Genomic DNA, 18,822 nt, shown 5'->3' with positions numbered 1-18,822 from the left:
CAGGGACTGGGGAGGGAGTGTGTGGAGGGGTGTGTGTGTGTGGAGGGGCGGGGGGGCTTCAGGAGTTCTGTGATTCCGGAGAAGAGAACAGGTAGAAGGAAGGACAAAGGTAGAGATTCAGGCAGAGGGCCGATTGTGAAAGATAATTTTAAGGTGCTTGGACATGAATATGTTTTAAAGAGTGGTTCCTGGTCATATTTGCATTTTCAATAGGCCACGCTTCATGCTGTGGGGAGGAGGAATGTGAAGGTCATAAGAACAGCTAAGTAGAAGGTTAACGTGATAGCGAAAGAGAGGGACAATGCAAGCTTGAACAGAGGCAGTGTTTCCGAAAATGTTGGAAATCTAAAACTACTGGTGCCCATTATAGAATAAAAATCTGTACTAAGTGAATCAATGCATGAACCGTGGCTCCCTGGAGAACTAGACCGCATAGTTCTTGAGAAAACACTGCATCTGAGAGGCGAGGACCTAATGGACAGGACAATTTTCGTTGTTGTTTATTGGTTAAATTACTTTGCAGCTTTTCTATTTCACACCCCCTGTGTTAAGGGAGATCGTTTAGATGTTTTAGCTAAAAATCCCACTTTTTGGATCTATCAAGCTAATGGAAAATAAGAGTAAACAAGTCACTTATAATGGTAAATAATTTAGGATTTGCAGCTTGTGGCCAGTTCTCTAGGAGATAATGAAAAATTTAACATAAAATATTACATGTTTTTTTCAATAGATATAACATCTAGTCTATAACTTCTAATATATATTACAGGGTAAAAAAATACTGTGTGATTCATTACTACAGGTTAATGTCCTTGAATTAACTGGTACATAACATAAACACATATTTGATGGAGTTAATCAATAGTCTAGGCGTCCCAACAGGATTAAAATGAATTTTCCATCTATTATTTTTAAATGCTATGGCACTCCTTAACACCCATATCCTGTGTGAACTATTCAATCATTTTGAAACAATAATAAAACAAGGTAATTGACTATCCAGACACAGCTGAGGAGGTACTATAGCAAATTCTCAGTGGTTCTCATTAATTCTGGGAAAGCCAGCTCTAAAATGTACAAAGTGAAAGAAAATACAAGATGTCATTTACCATTTGGCTGTGGAAGGTGCTTTTGTGTTACATTTGAGTATAGCTACAGCCAAAGCTTGTGCTCAGAATATAAAAATGAAGTTAGGGAGTCCCTGTGTGTTTGAGCAGCCATCCTACCCATTATTACATGCTAATATTAGCCTCAACAAAACGACTCCTTCTCCTCATTTTCTTGCTATTTGTATGTTTCTTTGGTTAGAGGAAGAATTCAAATGCCTTCCTAAAAGGAATTCTGCAAGACCAAAGATTGTGTGTTGCATTAGCGGAGCAAAAGCAAAGTAAATGTTGCCACACAATGATACTAGAACAGGGGTGGGCAACATTTTTGTGAGTGCATGCCAAAACCAGCAAAATCTCTGACTCAAAATTCTTCTGTGTGTCAACCCTAATTTTTTGAGAACATGTTACACCTACTTGATATCTCGTAAGGTGTATGTATGTGAAGAATCTTGAAGAAATAATAAAATTCATTCGAGGGACAAAAACACAGTATATGATGATGAACAATACATTTATTTTTTAATGTATACATGTACACTGATAGTCCGACAGAAAACTTTATGACTCCGTTTGATGCTATCAGTGGGACTTTTGCTGCTGCATCACTGATGACAGAGACTTTACATCAGGTTTATATTTTGTGACCCTCAGAGATATGCACGAGCTACTACTTTCATCCGTCAGGCTACTCCTATTACTAGACTTAACAAAATTCATCACTGAGAACAAAGATTCACAAGCGCATGTGGATGAAACCAAAACACTGGTAGGATCTAGGAAGGCAGGGAGAGTTAAGGCAGAGGCATAGAAATTGCTCTTCCCCTCTCTCGTCAATCCATGTCTATGGTCTTTAAGATAACTTGTTATGTAAAATTATTTATTTATCTAAGATGCACCCACACTGAATTTATCTGAAAAATAAAAAAGTCGATATTAAGAAAAAAATTGTAAATGGAAGATTATAAGAGAGGGTTTCACGTGCCAGCAAAAGTTACTGGCGTGCCATGTTTGGCACGCGTGCCAGGGGTTGCCCACCCCTGTACTAGAGAGTGCCAGGCAGGGGTGCTCTAGGGTCCAATTCTCTGTGCTGCTTTGTCAAATAAAAAACAAACCTGGATTTAGGTAAGGAGAGACTTTGTTTGAAAGGATCACTGCGAGAGGTGGGAAGGGACTATGAGATCTGGAAGGGTCAAGCAAAAAGGGGCTTTTCTGCAGAGGGAGGAATGAAGGCTGGGAAGATGCTCCCTGAGTGTGGGAGGTGGTAGGACGGTAGGTCAGAGCATGTTTACCCTAAAATCAGCTTATTCTCAGGATGGGCCTTCAGGCAGGGCTGTGTGCTGGCTGGGGTGAAGGTGGGTCCAAGCTCAGAGGCTGAAGGATGGAGAGAAGCTTAACTCAAGTTTGGTCAAGTCAAGGTAGAAGGTATTTTGTCCAGGTCGGCCAGTGGGGACTGAGTCCAGCAAGTCATTTATAAGATGAAGAATGGGAATTGGAGGGTCCGTGTCTGGCCTTGTCACAGGTAAATAAGGGGGGGCAGCTGGGAGTTTTGTCTGAGTCACGAGGGGAAGTGAGTCACTTCCTGGATCACAAAAGGGTGGAACCTTGAAGGGTCCTGTTTTTCAGGAGGATATGGCTCAGGTATAAAGGCCTAGAAATAAAGGTCTGTCATTTTATTTAACAGTTCCAGTTTTAGGTAATTATTGAACAAATATGTAAAGATGTACACCTTAAATACATACTTATTGGCTATGCAGGGCAGAGATAATGCCAGAGATAATTCAAATGAAACAGGTTAAGTGTTGTGATGGGGAGATATTGGGTACTATGAAAGCATCTTCTGACCTATTTCTCAGTCATCTGATTCTCTCTTCAGCGATGTAAAATCTACTCTATAAACCCCCCTCCACTAAATTTTTTATTTCAATTTTTGTACTTTTCCATTTTTAAGAGTTCTCCTTTAAATGTCACTTTTTATAGTTTCCTATCTCTGAAGGTATTTTCAAACTTGTCTTTTATGAAGAAATAGTTTTCTCAAACTATGGCATAATTCTGAATGCCTACAAATCTTTTGAAGGTTACATGGTTATTGAAAAAAAAAAAAAAAGAGTCACCTTCTTTCCTTTCTCTTATTTTTAAGCCAAGAGTACACCGAGTGCTTTATCTAATCAGGTTTTGATTTGTGGGAGGAAATGTAGATTTAACAAGGGCTTTGGGGAAAGCACTTCAAGATCAGCTCTGACATTAGGAACCCCCTCCCGACTCTCAAACCATCAGCAACGCTGAGGTTAAGGACAAGCTGAAGGCAAGCTGCCAGCAGCTTTCTGAGACGCGGACACTAGGCCAAGCCAGGATTTCCAGCTCCGAGAGAAACGGGGCACTTTCTTTTAAAAGAAAATCACAAAAATGCCCGCCTTTACCAAATGTTTAAACGTCTTTAAATCCTGCTCACATTTACAATAGATCTCATAGTGGCTAGTGCTGGGGTCCAGCCCCAGCGGGTCCAGGGGTCCCCAAAGGTGTGGACGGAGTCGGCGAAGAAGGAATGACACGGAGATAGTGTTCAGTTGATCAGCAGCCTAGCCAGGATCTCTAGCCCGGATCTCCAGAGAGGTTCTGCTTCGGATTTCCAGCGAGGTTCTGTAGCCATGTTCCCTCGCTAGGTTCTCCAGCCAGGTTCTGTCCAGGCTCTCCAGTCAGGTTCAGTGTCCAGGTTCCAGTCAGGTTCTCCTGCCAATCTCTGTAGTCAGGTTCAGTCCAGGATCCCTTGCCATGTTCTCCCGCTAGGCTCTGTCTCTAGGCTCTGAGGCCAGTCCCTCTCCAGGATCCTCCGGCATGCTCTCTCCAGCGAAGTTCTTCTGTCTCCAGGCTCCGTGTAGGTTCTGTCTTCTTGATTCTGTTCTAAGCTCTGTCTCCTGAGTTCTGTGTTCTAAGTTCTGAGTGTTTCTGTCTTGTTACAACTGTATTTATACCAGTTGATTCAATCCTATCAATCTCTATTACAAAGGTTAGGGCGTTTCTTATCTCCATTCCAGGGAGTAAAGATTATGTAGCTTAAGCATGATTGTTTGTAGTGATTAACTACCCGCCTGGCACTTAGTTAAGGAGTTTCATCCCCTCCCTGACTTCAGGGAAAAATTCCTACCTGGGAAAACCTTTCTCGGAGAGGTGACCTTGGTTAAAACACAGCGCCAAGAAGGTGAGCAAACATATTAAGAACCGTATGCCATATATGCCAGGTCCCTTGAAACATCAAGGATGGACTGGCTCCCGGCAGGCTAGTTATATAGTTTTCTTTGTGAAACTTAATAAGAGAGACATCAACCAAGATTGGAGTTGGGAGAGCCTATAGGGGGGCCCTACCACTCATCCTTGATCACCCCAAACAGGAAGATACCTTGTCCCTCCAGCAGGAAGATGTTTTCTGCTCTAATACTCCACCAGGAGGGAGGAAGATTTTCCCCTCCCCTGGCAATGGCCCAGCCAATGAGAGACAGCCACAACCCAGCCAATGAAAAGCCACTACATTCTGAATTCCTAGTTCCTTCCAAAGGCTTTGTGTTATGGAAGCTCCTTCCAAATTCCCCTTTTCTCTATAAGATAATAGTCCTCTCTTTTGTTCTCCAGACTTGCCTACGGTTTTGCCATAGTTGCATGTCCTGAATTGCAATTCTCTGCTATTCCTGAATAAACAACAGTTTTTTGCTGGTAAAATAACTAACCTTTATTTTTAAGATCAACACCTTTGAACTTCATTAGAGGTGCATTTTCCCACCTATGGATATTTTTGCTACATCTTTCACCTACAGTCTAGTCGGTTGGCCCTTTCTAGAGACTCTTCATTTGCTCCAAAGAGATCCTTTCTTTTAAGCCAGACGCAGTACCATGAAGTAAAAAGAGGGCTGGCTTGAGAATGAGATCTGGGTGTTATTAATATCTCATCCTCAATTTTATCATATGTAAATGCAGGTTTTAATAGCTTACAAAATTAATGTTAGACTGAGATAAGAATATATTTGGAAGTGCTATGCCATCTATGGAGTTGTATGCTTCCTTTTTGAAGCATTATTATTAGAAACAATGACTGACACATGGAAATTTTCTTCTTTCCTATGTACATGCTCCTGATATCATATCCTATATAATAAAAGCCTAATATGCAAATTGACTGAACAGGGGGAACTATGGGTGGAACGACTGGTCACTATGATGCGCACTGACCACCATGGGGCAGACGCTCAATGCAGGAGCTGCCCCCAGCCTGCAGGCCCCAGACCAGCCAAGGCAGGTGCCAGAGGGGCCCCTAATTGCCCCACCGGTCACCCCACAGATTGGATCTGATCACCAGCAAGGCCTAGAGACCCTACCCATGTACGAATTTTGTGAACCAGGCCTCTAGTGTTAAATACAGACATGCTACAGAACCTATTTCTATATGTCCTATTGCTTATGTCCAGCTCTTTACACAGTGGAGGTGAAGAGCTGACATGAGACCAATTATACTTAAGTACAATCTTAAGAGGTAAGAACATTTTTATCTTCTTTTATTTTTAGACTGTGCTATGGTGCATCTAGATGTAATTTCGGAATGAGATGTTGGTAGTAATAACTAATGAATTATGTTCCTGGTTACAACACCCCCAAACAAAACAGTGGAGAGCTAAGCTTGATGTGTTTGGAAGCACGCAAGATTCAGAAGATGTTTTAGGAGATGCTTTCAAAAGATTACTATTCTTATCTTCTCCCTTATATAAACATTTAGTGTTTAAATGCACGTAATCTCAGAATTTCAGGGAAAAAAGTGTTCAGGGGACCTCAAAATAATGTTAACATTATTTGGGTGTCCATTAACCTAGGGTTTTCTAGGAGACTTTCCACCACAAAACCTCTCCCACTTACCAAGCATAGCTGCTAAACCAGGGCCCATTCTATGCATGGCTCTTTATATTTTCACCTTAAAAGTGACAATCTAAAATGGCTCTAGGTGGTTTTATATCACCTTTATAAATTTTTTCTTAAAATATATTCCTCATGAATGTATATGGTTAACATCCTTAAGAGAGCTAGATGACAGTAGCACACCTTTAATCATCCTTTGAGGCAGCTATAACATTTTAAATAAAGATGGGCACCTGGTTTTCTGAAACTCAGGCTCTTGACAGAGTTTTAATGCTTTAATTCTTTCAGTGTTAAAAACACACCTTTTGATTGCCCCCTAGGGCAAATAGTCAAACATGCTTTGTAGATTAGAAAACTTTTTTTTAAAGTTTTTTTTTTTAAAGCACAAAACCCAGTCTTGTACTTTCTAAAAGCTTTCTACAGTACAAATTTAAGTTTAAATTTCTGATCCCTGCCCAAAAGAACACTTAGTTTGTTTGGAATGCTTATACAAATGAATGAGCCTTCATCTTTTTTTACTTTTTAATGAATTCTAATTAAACAGAATGTTGTGGTCTTGATTGGCTAGAGAAAAAAATGGAGACTTTCAGTCCATCCTCCTTAGTCTATTCTTTCTAGCTAAATATTTTCCCCAATTATGTAGACAAACACTGGAAATTGCTCAATCTTTATTCCACACTAGAGGCCCAGAGCATGGATTCATGCACAGGTGGGGTTCCATGGCCTGGTCCCAATCAGCTCTCTGACATCCCCCAAGGGGTCCCGGATTGCTAGAGGACTATTCTCTGGGGATGCACCCCGGAATTAGGCTCCCTCCTCTCTAGTTCCAGGTGCGTCACCTGAGAACCGCAGCTGCCAAGTCACCGCAGCTCAGCAGCTCCTGTGTTGAGCATCTGCCCCCTGGTGGTCAGTGCGCATCATAGCTACCGGTTGGATGGTCAAACAGTTGGACAATCGCTTAGGCTTTTATATATATAGATAGCTTGGGTTTGGGATCCACCCTCCTGGGGGTGTGGTCAGGTATGGACTTCATCCCACTGGCAGCCCTAATATGGGTTACATCCAGAGTTTCATTTCCTCCTTTGCCTGGCCCTTCTCTTATGGCCTAACTAGAGACATCAGCTCTCTTTTTTCACTCATTGAGCCTTTCTTTGCTCTATAGTGTTCATTTAAAAGGAAGCAAGCTTCCTGCTGCTCACAACTTGCTAATTTGCAAGGTACAGCTTTGGGGGAAACCTTCAGAACGTTGTTTTCCAACCCTGAGAGTCAAATTGCTATGTATTTGGAAAACATTTTCTAATTAAAAGAAAAAAATTTTCCCCTCTGATTTCAGTGCCTGTGAATGCCAAAAGAAATTTAATTTTGAAAGGGATAAAAACATAACATCTTTTTCTAGTTAGTTCTGAGCATATGCAATGCAAACAATGAGTTTATAAGTGTGCAAGTGCCGCACACACACACACGGAAGCTCAGAGCAAGGCTTGTGGGCTTTGGGAAAGCCAGTGCTTTGTGCCTGGACTAGAAGAGCCCTGAACCCTCACCTAGTGCCTCTGTCCCTTGACACACAAGTGGTGACTCAGACCCGGGGTGGTCCCCCTCTCTCCCTAAGGATCCCTTTTACAGAGAATCACTAAGAACTGCTCCTCTCTCAGGCCCCCAAGAACACTGGTAGGAGCCAACCAAGTCAAGGCGTGCGGGGTGTCACACCAAGGACATTTTATACAGCCGAAAGCATTACTGAAGCCAGAACATCCAATTAAAAACACTGGATGATATCCTAAAAGATCCATCAGCATCAATATTTTTTTTAATAATCATAAAACTTTCTAAATAAGAGGGGTCCGGTACTCATTTTGTTCAACTCCACATTTCATAGATGGGCAAACTGAGGCCCAGAAATAGATAAATGTTACTGGGCTAGTTATTAGTAAACTCTGGACTACAATTGATTACATACATGTAACAGCCAACAAGCTCTGAGCCATCCCAGCCTGGCCGTGCCCCCCACTAACACTTCTCACTCTAACTACTAAACCATGCGCTATGTAAAATAAATGGAGGTAGATACATTTTCACTTGGATTGAAGCCAAGTCTCCTAATTCTTAAGGTAAACAAACCATCCTTTGATTCAATGATTCCTTTTAGGTGAAAAGATTCATGAGTTATCACCATCCCATTCTCTTCTTTTTCTTATGTATTCATAATGAACTTCAAGTCATCTTTTATCAAACCGTTTATCACAAAGTAGCATATAAACTGTATGCTGTGATCAAACATTGCACAGATAGCAGACAGACAATAAATGAGGTAAGATTAGGGGACTTTTTCTTAATTTTCATTTTACAAGTGCTTCACTGCTTGTAAAATGAAAAAATAAAATTAACTAAGCACATTTAATATGCAAAAAGGCCAGATTATACTTAAATAGGGGAGAAGGCTAATGCAGACTGCAATGGTTCACAGCCAGGATCCTAGAATCAGAGGCCGAGTTCAGAACAAAACCAAAACCTAAACCTAAACCAAACCAAAGACCATCCTAGCAGTCTTAAGGGGTTGGGAATAGGGACAGTAGCTGGGGGTGGGGGAAGGGCAGGAGAGTTAGGGCAGTGTGGGCACTTTCTCCCATCCTCACCATGAACGAGAGGGTAGGGAACCATTTCTCAGGTAATGATGGTGATAATTAAAGAGATCCAAATCTATCTATTCCGCCACAGGAGCCCAGTTTAAAGGCTTAAAAAAAAAAATCCCACTACACTAAAACGAAAAGATTTCCTTATTGTGCTTCAAAACCAATACAGTTTGCATAATAAACCCCCTAGAGACATTGACTTAATATTTAACTAAGGCTAAATTACAAGATTCTACTTCAGAGGCACTGGGCAGAATCTCTGACGCCTCATTCTGTTCCACTCCATGCAAGTCAGCGAGGGTTACAATCTGGCCATTGTTGAATACTTTTCAAGACTCATTAATCTCAAGCAAGAACCAACTTAACAAGCAGGGCAGTCTTTTGAAGTGAACGGTGGTAGTGGTTTAAACAGAGGATTAGGAGATAATCGCATTTCAAGTCATCTTTTGGCACTAAAATTGACCCCCGTCTGGGGCTGTGAATTACAGGGAGGGGCAGGCTGTCTTGCTCTCTTCCCTCATCGGGTCTCAGACTCCCTGTGACACAGCCAGGTGGCAGCCAGCCCACATCCAGAGACGCCACTGCATTGTGATGTGTTATCACAAAGTTCGCCTCCGAACCAATTTATAAGACTGTTGTAGAAAATGATACCCTAGGCCAGCGGTGCTCAACCTGTGGGTCGCGACCCCTTTGGGGGTCGAATGACCCTTTCACAGGGGTTGCCTAAGACCATCGGAAAACACATATATAATTACATATAGTTTTTGTGATTAATCACTATGCTTTAATTATGTTCAATTTGTAACAATGCAATTGGGGGTCACCACAACATGAGGAACTGTATTAAAGGGTCGCGGCATTAGGAAGGTTGAGAACCACTGCCCTAGACTCTATTGCAGATAGACACTATCTAGCTGGTGGGCATGATTTAAATGTGAATTTTAGATCTGCTTTGGACCGCAGGCATCAGCTCACTAGCTCTCAACAATCAGACTGTGAAAGGTGTGAAATCCATCATTTTCGACTCGTGCTCTCCAACACCGCTTAGTTTGACTTGGAAGAGTAGGAACAGAAGGACCTGCCAAAAGGAAATCTTTGGCCAGCCAGGATTCTGATTGTGCAAATAAATAAATAAATAAATAAATAAATAAGGAATTTATATTCCCTAAGCAATTAAGTATTTTCTAAAGTGTTCCTCCAATCGTGTTGAGTACAAAACAGAAAACCATCTAACATTTATTAAGCAATGGATTAGATACACATTTCAAATGCACTGTCTGCTACTGAGGGGATTCACAACACAAGACCAAATAAGGAAAGCCACATTAGCATTGGGTCTGCAAAAGGGACACCATGCCTCCTCTTCCTCTTCCTTTTCTTAATGTCAGCCTGCCCAACTTTCGCTCTTTTCCTTCTGACTCCATGCCAGGGATGGACCTCTCTGTTTTTCCTTTTTCTTTCCTTTTTTTTTTTTTTAAAAAACTTTATTGTTGAAAATATTACATATGTCCCTCCCCTCCCCCCCTCTTTGCCCTCTCCCACCCTGGATGGCCCTCTGTTGAGCGTCGCAATGTGAGCATATAGAGAAGGCTCATGATCATGTGACAAGCCTCCAAGGCTACTGTAGCTGTTCCTTTCATTTTAAAGCTAGGGACACCCCAGGCCAGATCAGGAAGTGCCTTGAGTGAACTTTCACTGCTAGAATTATAGTCCAAATCTCTTGATATTCCAGCCTGGCCCACAGCTCCCTGCCCTATTAATTGTCTATCCTCATCCCCCCCACAGCTGTTTGGACCAAGTAGAGACACGGTATACACTGGCCTGAGATGGACGGAGTCATGTGACATATGAGCGGGGTCAGAGTGTCTTGAAAATCTGAACTAAAAGATGGTTGGAAAGTTGCCAGCTGGCAACAGGAGGTAAAGAAGCAGACACGTGGAGTGACAGCTTCTCTGCAGCAGACAACTGTTCCCTGGCGTCAGTTTCTGGGTGGGTCTGGTTCTTTTACAAGACTCCTCAGAATCTTGCAAAAATGCCCTCTTTCCTGAGCTCGCTGGAGTGGTGTTCGTTTCTGGAAACCAAAAATCCACTACCTATAAACACCAGCCCGTGTTCCTTTCATGGTATCACAGCACCAGGAACCGCTAAGTACACTTCATAGCTGCTGATGGAGGTGGAAGCAGGGCCCCCACCCCCTACCCATATACACACCTTGCTTCCAATCAGGCCGATCATCTAAAGCTGTGAATTATTAGAAGAAAAACTCTCAGAAGCAATCAGGGCCTTCAACACAATCAGTAAAACTGTAGAAACAGTTTGGATATATCAGGTCTTTTAAAACTACAGGCCTGATGCAAGAGTAGGCCTTCCTTCCCTTTGCTGCTGGCACCGGCTTCCCTCCGGCACCCGGGACCCGGGCTTCCCTCTGGCAGCCCATAGGCACCCAGGACCCAGCTTCCCTTGCCAGCCCTGGCTTCGTCCAGGAGGATGTCCAGTCTAATTAGCATGTTGTGCTTTTATTATTTAAGAAAAATAACCACACACAGGTTAGGATGCTGGTGACTATATCTTTTGATGTTAGGTAAAAACATTTTTTTTTTTACAAATGGGAAAAAAGGACAGGGGAAACTCAAAGACAAATGTTAACCTTACTGGAGTTCAGAGAGCATGAACCAGGTTTAATAAGGGCTGGTTACCCCTGAGCACGCTATCCTACATAATAAAAGGCTAATATGCAAATTGCCCCTATGGGTGGGAGTTCGACTGACCAGGAGTTACACGTGTGCTGACCACCAGGGGGTGGCATGGCACATGGCAGGCTTTGGTGACAGGGCAGTCAGCTGGGGGAAGGGAGGCCCCAGCCGGCAGCCGCTAGGGACCCTACCCTGCATGAATTGCATGCACTGGGCCTCTAGTTTATTATAAGGAAAAACAGTTGGCCAGAGAGATTAAATGCCCAAAGACAGGAGTCCCTAATTTAAATGCTTTCAAAGAACCAGGGAGATCACAAAGGGTAAGACAACAGGGAGTGGAGAGGTCTGTGCCTAAAGTGAACATATGGAATAAAAGTGTTAAAATTCAATTTTAAATGACTTTCTTAGGTCACTATTGATGATACCATAAAGTCAAATACCATTTCTCAAAGTCTTGAACTTTAAAAAATCTCATAAAGACACATTGCCTCAGACAAGAAAAATCAATAGTTCAGTACCATTTTATGTTAACACCTGGTGGAAAAAAAATGAAAATATTAAAGTCCTTTTTAAAAGTACTCAAAAGGCAGACAGACAATTCTCAAGAGTTAAAACAAATGGCTAAAAAAAATCTGAAAAAGGTTTTCATCGTCACTAAAAATACATGAAGTGGAAATGAACTGAGATACCATTTTTTCATTGTTTAAATTAGCAATGATTAAAAAATAACCATACACAAAGCTCAAGAGGAAGCATCAAAATGAGTATTCTCACACAGATGATATGGTGACTAAAAGCAAACAACACTCTAGGAAAATAATTTTGCGATGAGTCACTGGCCATAACGCTTCCACCAATCCCATGCAGCAGGAAAAGGCTTCCTCTCTTAGAAACGAGCCCATTATTTCCCAGTGGGTAATGTTTGTGCATGTTTTTGAGAATTTTTGTAAGAGTTTATTTGAGCCAAACTGACATATATTCCGGAGAGCAAGATCTCAAATGCTCTGGATAATGTAACTTCATTTTGGTTTGGTCAAGGCAAAGCTCAAAGGCAAATTTGTGGCTCAACTTTGGGAATCAGCAAGTTACATTTAACTGTACACTAAACCTTAATCTCTTATTCTATCTGTATTACTCCTGATTTTTATTTTATGTGCTATTCCCATTTTTTTTTGTATATCTCATCTTGAATGCCATGAAGTATCTATGAAAAGAGGCAGAATACAAACAAGTAAAATATAAGGACAGGGAAAATGAACCTTCCAAGGATCAATCATGTTATCAATCTTTTCATTGCTCATTGCTCTTTCAAAAAGTGGAGAATAAAGTTATTTAGCCAAAAGTGAATTTGGCCTCATGTTACAAAGCTAAACACCATGCAGGTTCAATGAAAGTGCCTCTAACCTTTTTGAGATACAGCAATGCTATTTTACAGCCTCTGTTTTAATTTTTGGTGGGGCTATCACTGTGCCGCTAAAGGAAGTCAAGAGATCACAGTCACTCAGTTGGACTGAGGCTCTTCTGAAGCACTATCAACAATATCTTTTTATGAGCATCTAATTAGATAACCCATTCCCCACTTTTCTGTCCCAAAGTCTAAGATTCTATTGAATTCAACCAATGACAGGTTAAAAACCTTGATAAGTGACAGGTGACAGAAATAATGATGTGATGTCTTCCAGCTCATTTAACAAAAGCTCATCTAAATTTTCTGAGATAAATACCTTAGACTTGTCAAGAAAGGTATATAAAAGACAATTATGTAGAATACAGAGCTAATAAATGCCATGCGGCCAACATGAACCACAACCACAGCAAATAAGCAATAGAAGAGAACATTGTGCACAACATTTTAATGTTTAAACTTCAACTTTAATATCTTTTTTTTTTTTTAAATGAACAGTGAATGCTTTTCATGTCATTTAGCTGATTTGCTAAGAAACAACCATGGTAGCCCTCTCTCTTTCTAGCACAGAAGGCCACTTCGTTACTTAATCCAATGTAATCCTGAGCAAGTTATTTAACCTTTCTACATGTCAGTTTTCTGATCTGTAAAATGGGCTGGCAATAACCCTCATCAGGATTGCTGGCAGGATAAATGAGGTAAAATATAAAAAGCACTATTACAATGAAAGGCATATATACTAAGGGCTCAGCATTTGACATGGCTTATTACTATTTGAAGTATTACTGTCCTAATCTATAAAATGATGAAAATGATACTAGCCCACTGTTATGAAGATCAAATATGGTAATGAAAAAAAAAAGATAATGAACACAGATGCCAATAAAAGCTGTACCACATAAGGGAGAAACAATCAGGATTGTGATGAGAAAGCAGTTAGCAAATCATAAATTCTGCTAAACTATTTCAGACCGTATGAGTCACCCTGAATAGAACAAATGACTTTTAAAAGCAATAAAACGTGTTGGGCCTTCATCCAATGACAACTGTAAAATTAATATAAAATTTGACAAGAGGTTTGGCGCTCCTGAATGCAGCTGCCTTCCAAAGACTGTTGGGTGAGATTAGATGTTTCAAGTTACAAGACTTCAAGCTCGGCCCCTTATGTAATTAACATTTCTTAATCCTGAGCCCTTGAGGAGGCAGCCACTGTTCAGGGATAGCCCTTCCAGGAGAGAGGCTGCCTCTCTGTAGGAAGCTGACAAGAGCCTCACCCTGCTCCACCTCTCCTTCCCCTGCAACCCCAGCACCCCAGGAATTTCCCTTCCCTTTGTCCACCTTCAACACTGGGGCCAAGCCAAGCGTCTCTCTTCATTATCTCTGTAGTGCAGAGGACCCTCCCTTCCTACTTGTTAATTTCCCTCCCTCCCTCCCTTCCCTCTCTTCTGCTTCCACCTCCCCCCACCCAGCACCCCCATGGCCTCCATTCTCTCCACCAGGAACTGCCAGAATCACACACACTGCCTTCCAGATGCAAATGAGCACACAGAGCGTGTAATTCGACCTGGGTGTCTGGTGGATCTGGCCATGCACCCATTTTTAAAAGCAAGTCATAAGTTGCCAAAGCTCAGGACAAACTGCATACTCAAAGGTTAGGTGCTTTCCTTTTTCAGGCAAAGATTTCATTTGCTCACTCTCAATAAAAGACTGGTAATCCTATCTCAAACAGGAAATCCTTTGTGCACTTTGAAATGAGGACTCCAAAGCGGAAAATAACAACCAATAATGACAATCAGAGAGCCCTGTGACCACTGCCTCTCGGCCCCTCAGGAAAAGTTTCCACCCTCATTGGAGGAGATAACTGGCCTCACACATTACAAGATATTCCCAGGATATTACAAGTAATTAACATCATTTGCCCCACTCTACCACCATAAGAGTTGGATTGGGGAGGGGGGGAGGCGGTACCTCAGAAAATAAATGACTGAAAGAAACTTAAGCACCTGGTCTTTCAAGCATTTTCAGATCTTCAGAACAGAAGGAATGCTCCCCACCCCTAACTCCTCCAGTGGCCGCCACTGCTCTGCAGGCACAGAAGCTGGACTCAGACAGGGAGGGGACAACTGCCCTGCCATTCACCTTGTGCAAGATGCCTATTCTAAGAGGGTCATACTTTGAGACAGAAGCTGGATTTCACAAGAGGGCTGGCCAGGAGACAGGGGAAGGAAAGCCTGGCTTGCAGTTTTAGGTAGAAAAGGAGAAAACAGGAAGCATCAGAGGCCAAATAATCCTAAAGGCAAACCTAGGACCTTAGTGGTCCTGTAGGCTGGAGGCTTCAACCCAGGCCCCATACGTTTGGACTGCAAGTATTCCGTGTTCTGTTGGCATGTGATGTTTTTAAAAAATGTAAGCCTACGCTTAAAACGTGGGAGGTGGCACGTGAAAAACAGATCTGGCAACTCTGGCCCGTATTCCCTCGTGGCAGTGACAGCAGGCACAGAGGGACAGCTGGGCCCTGGGGGACTCACGGATTCCCCCCACCCTGGGCACCTCTCCCAACCCAGGACGTCACTGTTTTACTTCTTTCCCTGCCTTTGAGGATATTTAAGTTTATGGCTCCTGATCAAGGTCACCCTAACATGTTCTAGAAATGAAAAAAAAAAAAAAAAAAAGAAGCCGGAAGTGGGGTGGGGCAATCACTGACTTAAGATCACGGCACTTCTCAGAGCGGAGCTGCTGCACGAGAACCCCAACTCCTTCACACACAACCACCCACTCCTGAACCGTAGCTTTTGGAATCCTGAGTTAGGAAACTTGAAGCGGTATGAAGCAATACTCTATAAATATTAGAGAGACAAAAGCATATAAGGCAGGGTACCTTCCTGAGGGACTTCTTCTGTAGTGGGGGCAGCTGGCATAGACACAGAAACTTGTCCCTGAAGGTCCCTCTCCCAGCTAAACAATCTTTGACCTTAGAATTCGTTGATCTTGCTGACCCCTTTGCCTTCATGGACTAGTCACTATGAGTTATCATGTTCTCAAGTATCAGGCCCCGAGCTCTGTGCACACTCTGTACGTCTTCACAAGGATTCTGGGAGGTGTGCAGTACCAACACCATTGTATTGGTGAGACAGGTAAGACTACAGACAAGGGCACCCAGACAAGTGCAGTGGTTGAACTGCCTTGAACCCAGGCCTTTCTTTTTTTTTAAAAATATATATTTTATTGATTTTTTTTTTACAGAGTGGAAGGAAGAGAGATAGAGAGCCAGAAACATCAACGAGAGAGAAACATCGATCAGCTGCCTCCTGCACATCTCCCACTGGGGATGTGCCCGCAACCAAGGTACATGCCCTTGACCGGAATCGAACCTGGGACCCTTCAGTCCGCAGGTTGACGCTCTATCCACTGAGCCAAACCGGTTCCGGCGACCCAGGCCTTTCTTATCCCAAAGCCCGTACCTGGCAGCAGGTCTTGCTGCCTTGCAAATATTCATCATCTTTCCCAGTAACAATAATAATTAAAATAGAATTTACTTGGTCCTGAAAAAAGTTAAACAATAGGGTCCCAAGTAAAACATCAGAAAGGGGCTCCACCTCTCTACCTGGAATTGCCACTGAGTTTCTGTGTCTATGCCAGCTGCCCCCACTACAGAAGAAGTCCCTCAGGAAGGTACCCTGCCTTATATGCTTTTGTCTCTCCAGTATTTATAGAGTATTGCTTAATACCGCTTTGAGTTATTAGTCAACAGCTTCCAGGTTCCATTTTTGATCCAATTTTACTAAAATGGGCCTCTTAGGAGGATGCATTTTATGGCCCTTCTGAGTTCTCAAAAAGTCCTGTCTTCTCCACACATCACTTCTCCCCTCGTCTAGTTTTAGTCACCCACAGGAACGTGGACACCACAGTACACAAAATCTATAGGTACTTTTCTTTTTTTGCAAACAAAACAAGTTGTGTTTATAGCATTTAATTTTCTCCTGTTATTTTTCCAAAGTAAGCCAGGCAAACATTCAACTCTAAGTGATTAAAAAAAAAAGAAAGAACATATATGCAAAGTACTTGGATGCCAAAGCAGGTAGTTGTTGCAGAAGTAGTAGCAATCTATGCATAATAGTAATACTTACAACCCATATGATGACCAGTCTTCTGGATAAATAAGGATCAATATTCCAGTGAGTGAACGGAAGAAATGTGATGTAGAACACTTCTTGACCCAAAGCAGCTGAAAATCTGAATAGGTAATAGTAGAAATAATTCTTCACAATGTACTTTTGTACATAAGCCTGAAAAACAAAAGTTAGAAGACTGTGAGTTCATTGAACTTGCCACTAGAGGACAAACTTTGAAACCTCTCTCTAAAACTCTCGGGCCTTAGTTGCCATGGTGTTGCCTCCCCTCTCATTATGTCATTATGGCATTGTTACCATCAATGTACATAGTTGTTGAACATCTATCAACCCAATTTGTCCACACAATCACAGAAAAAGTTAGCTCTTCATCAAATTAACTAACATCCAAGACAGAAATGTCAGGGAAGAGAGGAACATTGAAAAAGAAATAGGGGCAGGGTGGAGGGGGTCAACTGGGGGGAAAAAAGGATCATCTGTAATACTTTCAACAATAAAGATCCAGTTAATAAAAAAAGAAGTAGAAGAAGGTACCAACAGATGAAAGAATATGCCGTGTTCATAGATTGGAAGAATTAGCATCATTAAAATGTCCCTACTACTCAAAGGAATCTATCTATTCAATGTAATCCCTATTAAAATAGTTTACCTTTTAAATGGGACAAAGAAGGTTAACCTACTACAGTGATGGTGCAAAAAAAAAAAAAAAAAAAAAAAAGCAGTAAATATACACAGAGCCTGCTAATAGAGAGTCCCATTTCCCCTCTTATTCTGGAGTAGGCAGGAAAAAAAAAAGACTTAAGGGGGTTAAAAGAGGAATAAGCAATCTATTCAAAATATGGTGAACACCTTTAAATTATGGTTTATTAGTGATGAGCCAAGAAATAAAACATGCTATTTATAGTAGTCACAGATTTTATAAAATCAACGAAAAACACCAATGGGGAGGAAAAGAGGCGACCCAACCACAGGGGCAAGTATGGCAACACCCTTGTGGGTCTGAATTTTCTGTTTGGTTTTATACAAATTCTGAGGTTTTTATACAAATTCTGGGGTAATTCAGAGAATAAGTTATCTGTATTTGTTCTGCACATACTCATTCTCTACCTATGATGGCCTAGAACAGCAGTTCTCAACCTGTGGGTCGCGACCCCTTTGGGGTCGAACGGCCCTTTCACAGGGGTCGTCTAAGACCATCCTGCATATCAGATATTTGCATTACGATTCATAACAGTAGCGACATTACAGTTATGAAGTAGCAACGAAAATAATTTTATGGTTGGGTCACAACATGAGGAGCTGTATTTAAAGGGCCAGAAGGTTGAGAACCACTGGCCTGGAACCTGTGCTGGGTGCGAAGATTCAGATGAGTCAAGCATGACCCCTGGGTTTAAGGAGCTCTTTTCTGGTGGGAGAGAGGGAGAGAGCCAAACTGTATAATAATTCGGGGCAGTGAATTTTTAAAGGACCAATGTTGTGTTTGAAGCCTTGAAAAGGGCCAAGAGTATATGCTATACTTACGGAATAAAATAAACTAAAAAGATGACCTTGGAAATTGAAAGAATATAACCATACTTGATGCTGTTGGCTGCCTATCAAGTATGCATTCCTTTCTCTAAGAGGTTCCTGATTTTATTCCAGCATCTCTACCTCCCCCACAGAGCCCTGTGACTCAGGGGAAGCTGCCACTGCTCTCAGCTCCAGAGGTGTATCTGGATTCGTCTCAACCAGTCACAGAAAGTTCAAGAATTCAGCCTCAAACTGAGCAATGCATGGCACTACCTTGGAGAAAGTTACTAGTCAGGGGCGAGCACGCACTGCAAGCTACAAGTTCATCTCTCTTAGGATGAACTTTAACTTCTAAGTGAATTCAAATGAGAGAGAATGGCAATAGATCCACCGTAAACAGGAGAGATCAGAGTCTTCAAAATGAATGAAATAAGGAAGTGTGTAGTTTCA

The 18,822-nt window shown here is 41.9% G+C and overlaps 1 protein-coding gene across 1 annotated transcript in view; it reads right to left on the bottom strand.

Annotated features, from left to right (window-relative positions):
- SGPP2 (sphingosine-1-phosphate phosphatase 2) overlaps positions 1 to 18,822 on the bottom strand; it is an 86,090-nt gene that overhangs the window by 28,943 nt on the left and 38,325 nt on the right. The window contains exon 2 of the mRNA XM_059703320.1: positions 16,861 to 17,019. Coding sequence (XP_059559303.1) covers positions 16,861 to 17,019 — 159 coding nt within the window. The remainder of the gene's footprint in view (positions 1 to 16,860; positions 17,020 to 18,822) is intronic.

The sequence above is a fragment of the Myotis daubentonii genome, chromosome 7 (genome assembly GCF_963259705.1).
Source record: "Myotis daubentonii chromosome 7, mMyoDau2.1, whole genome shotgun sequence".
Taxonomy (NCBI): Eukaryota; Metazoa; Chordata; class Mammalia; order Chiroptera; family Vespertilionidae; genus Myotis; species Myotis daubentonii.
This window is presented reverse-complemented; position numbering and strand designations above follow the sequence as displayed.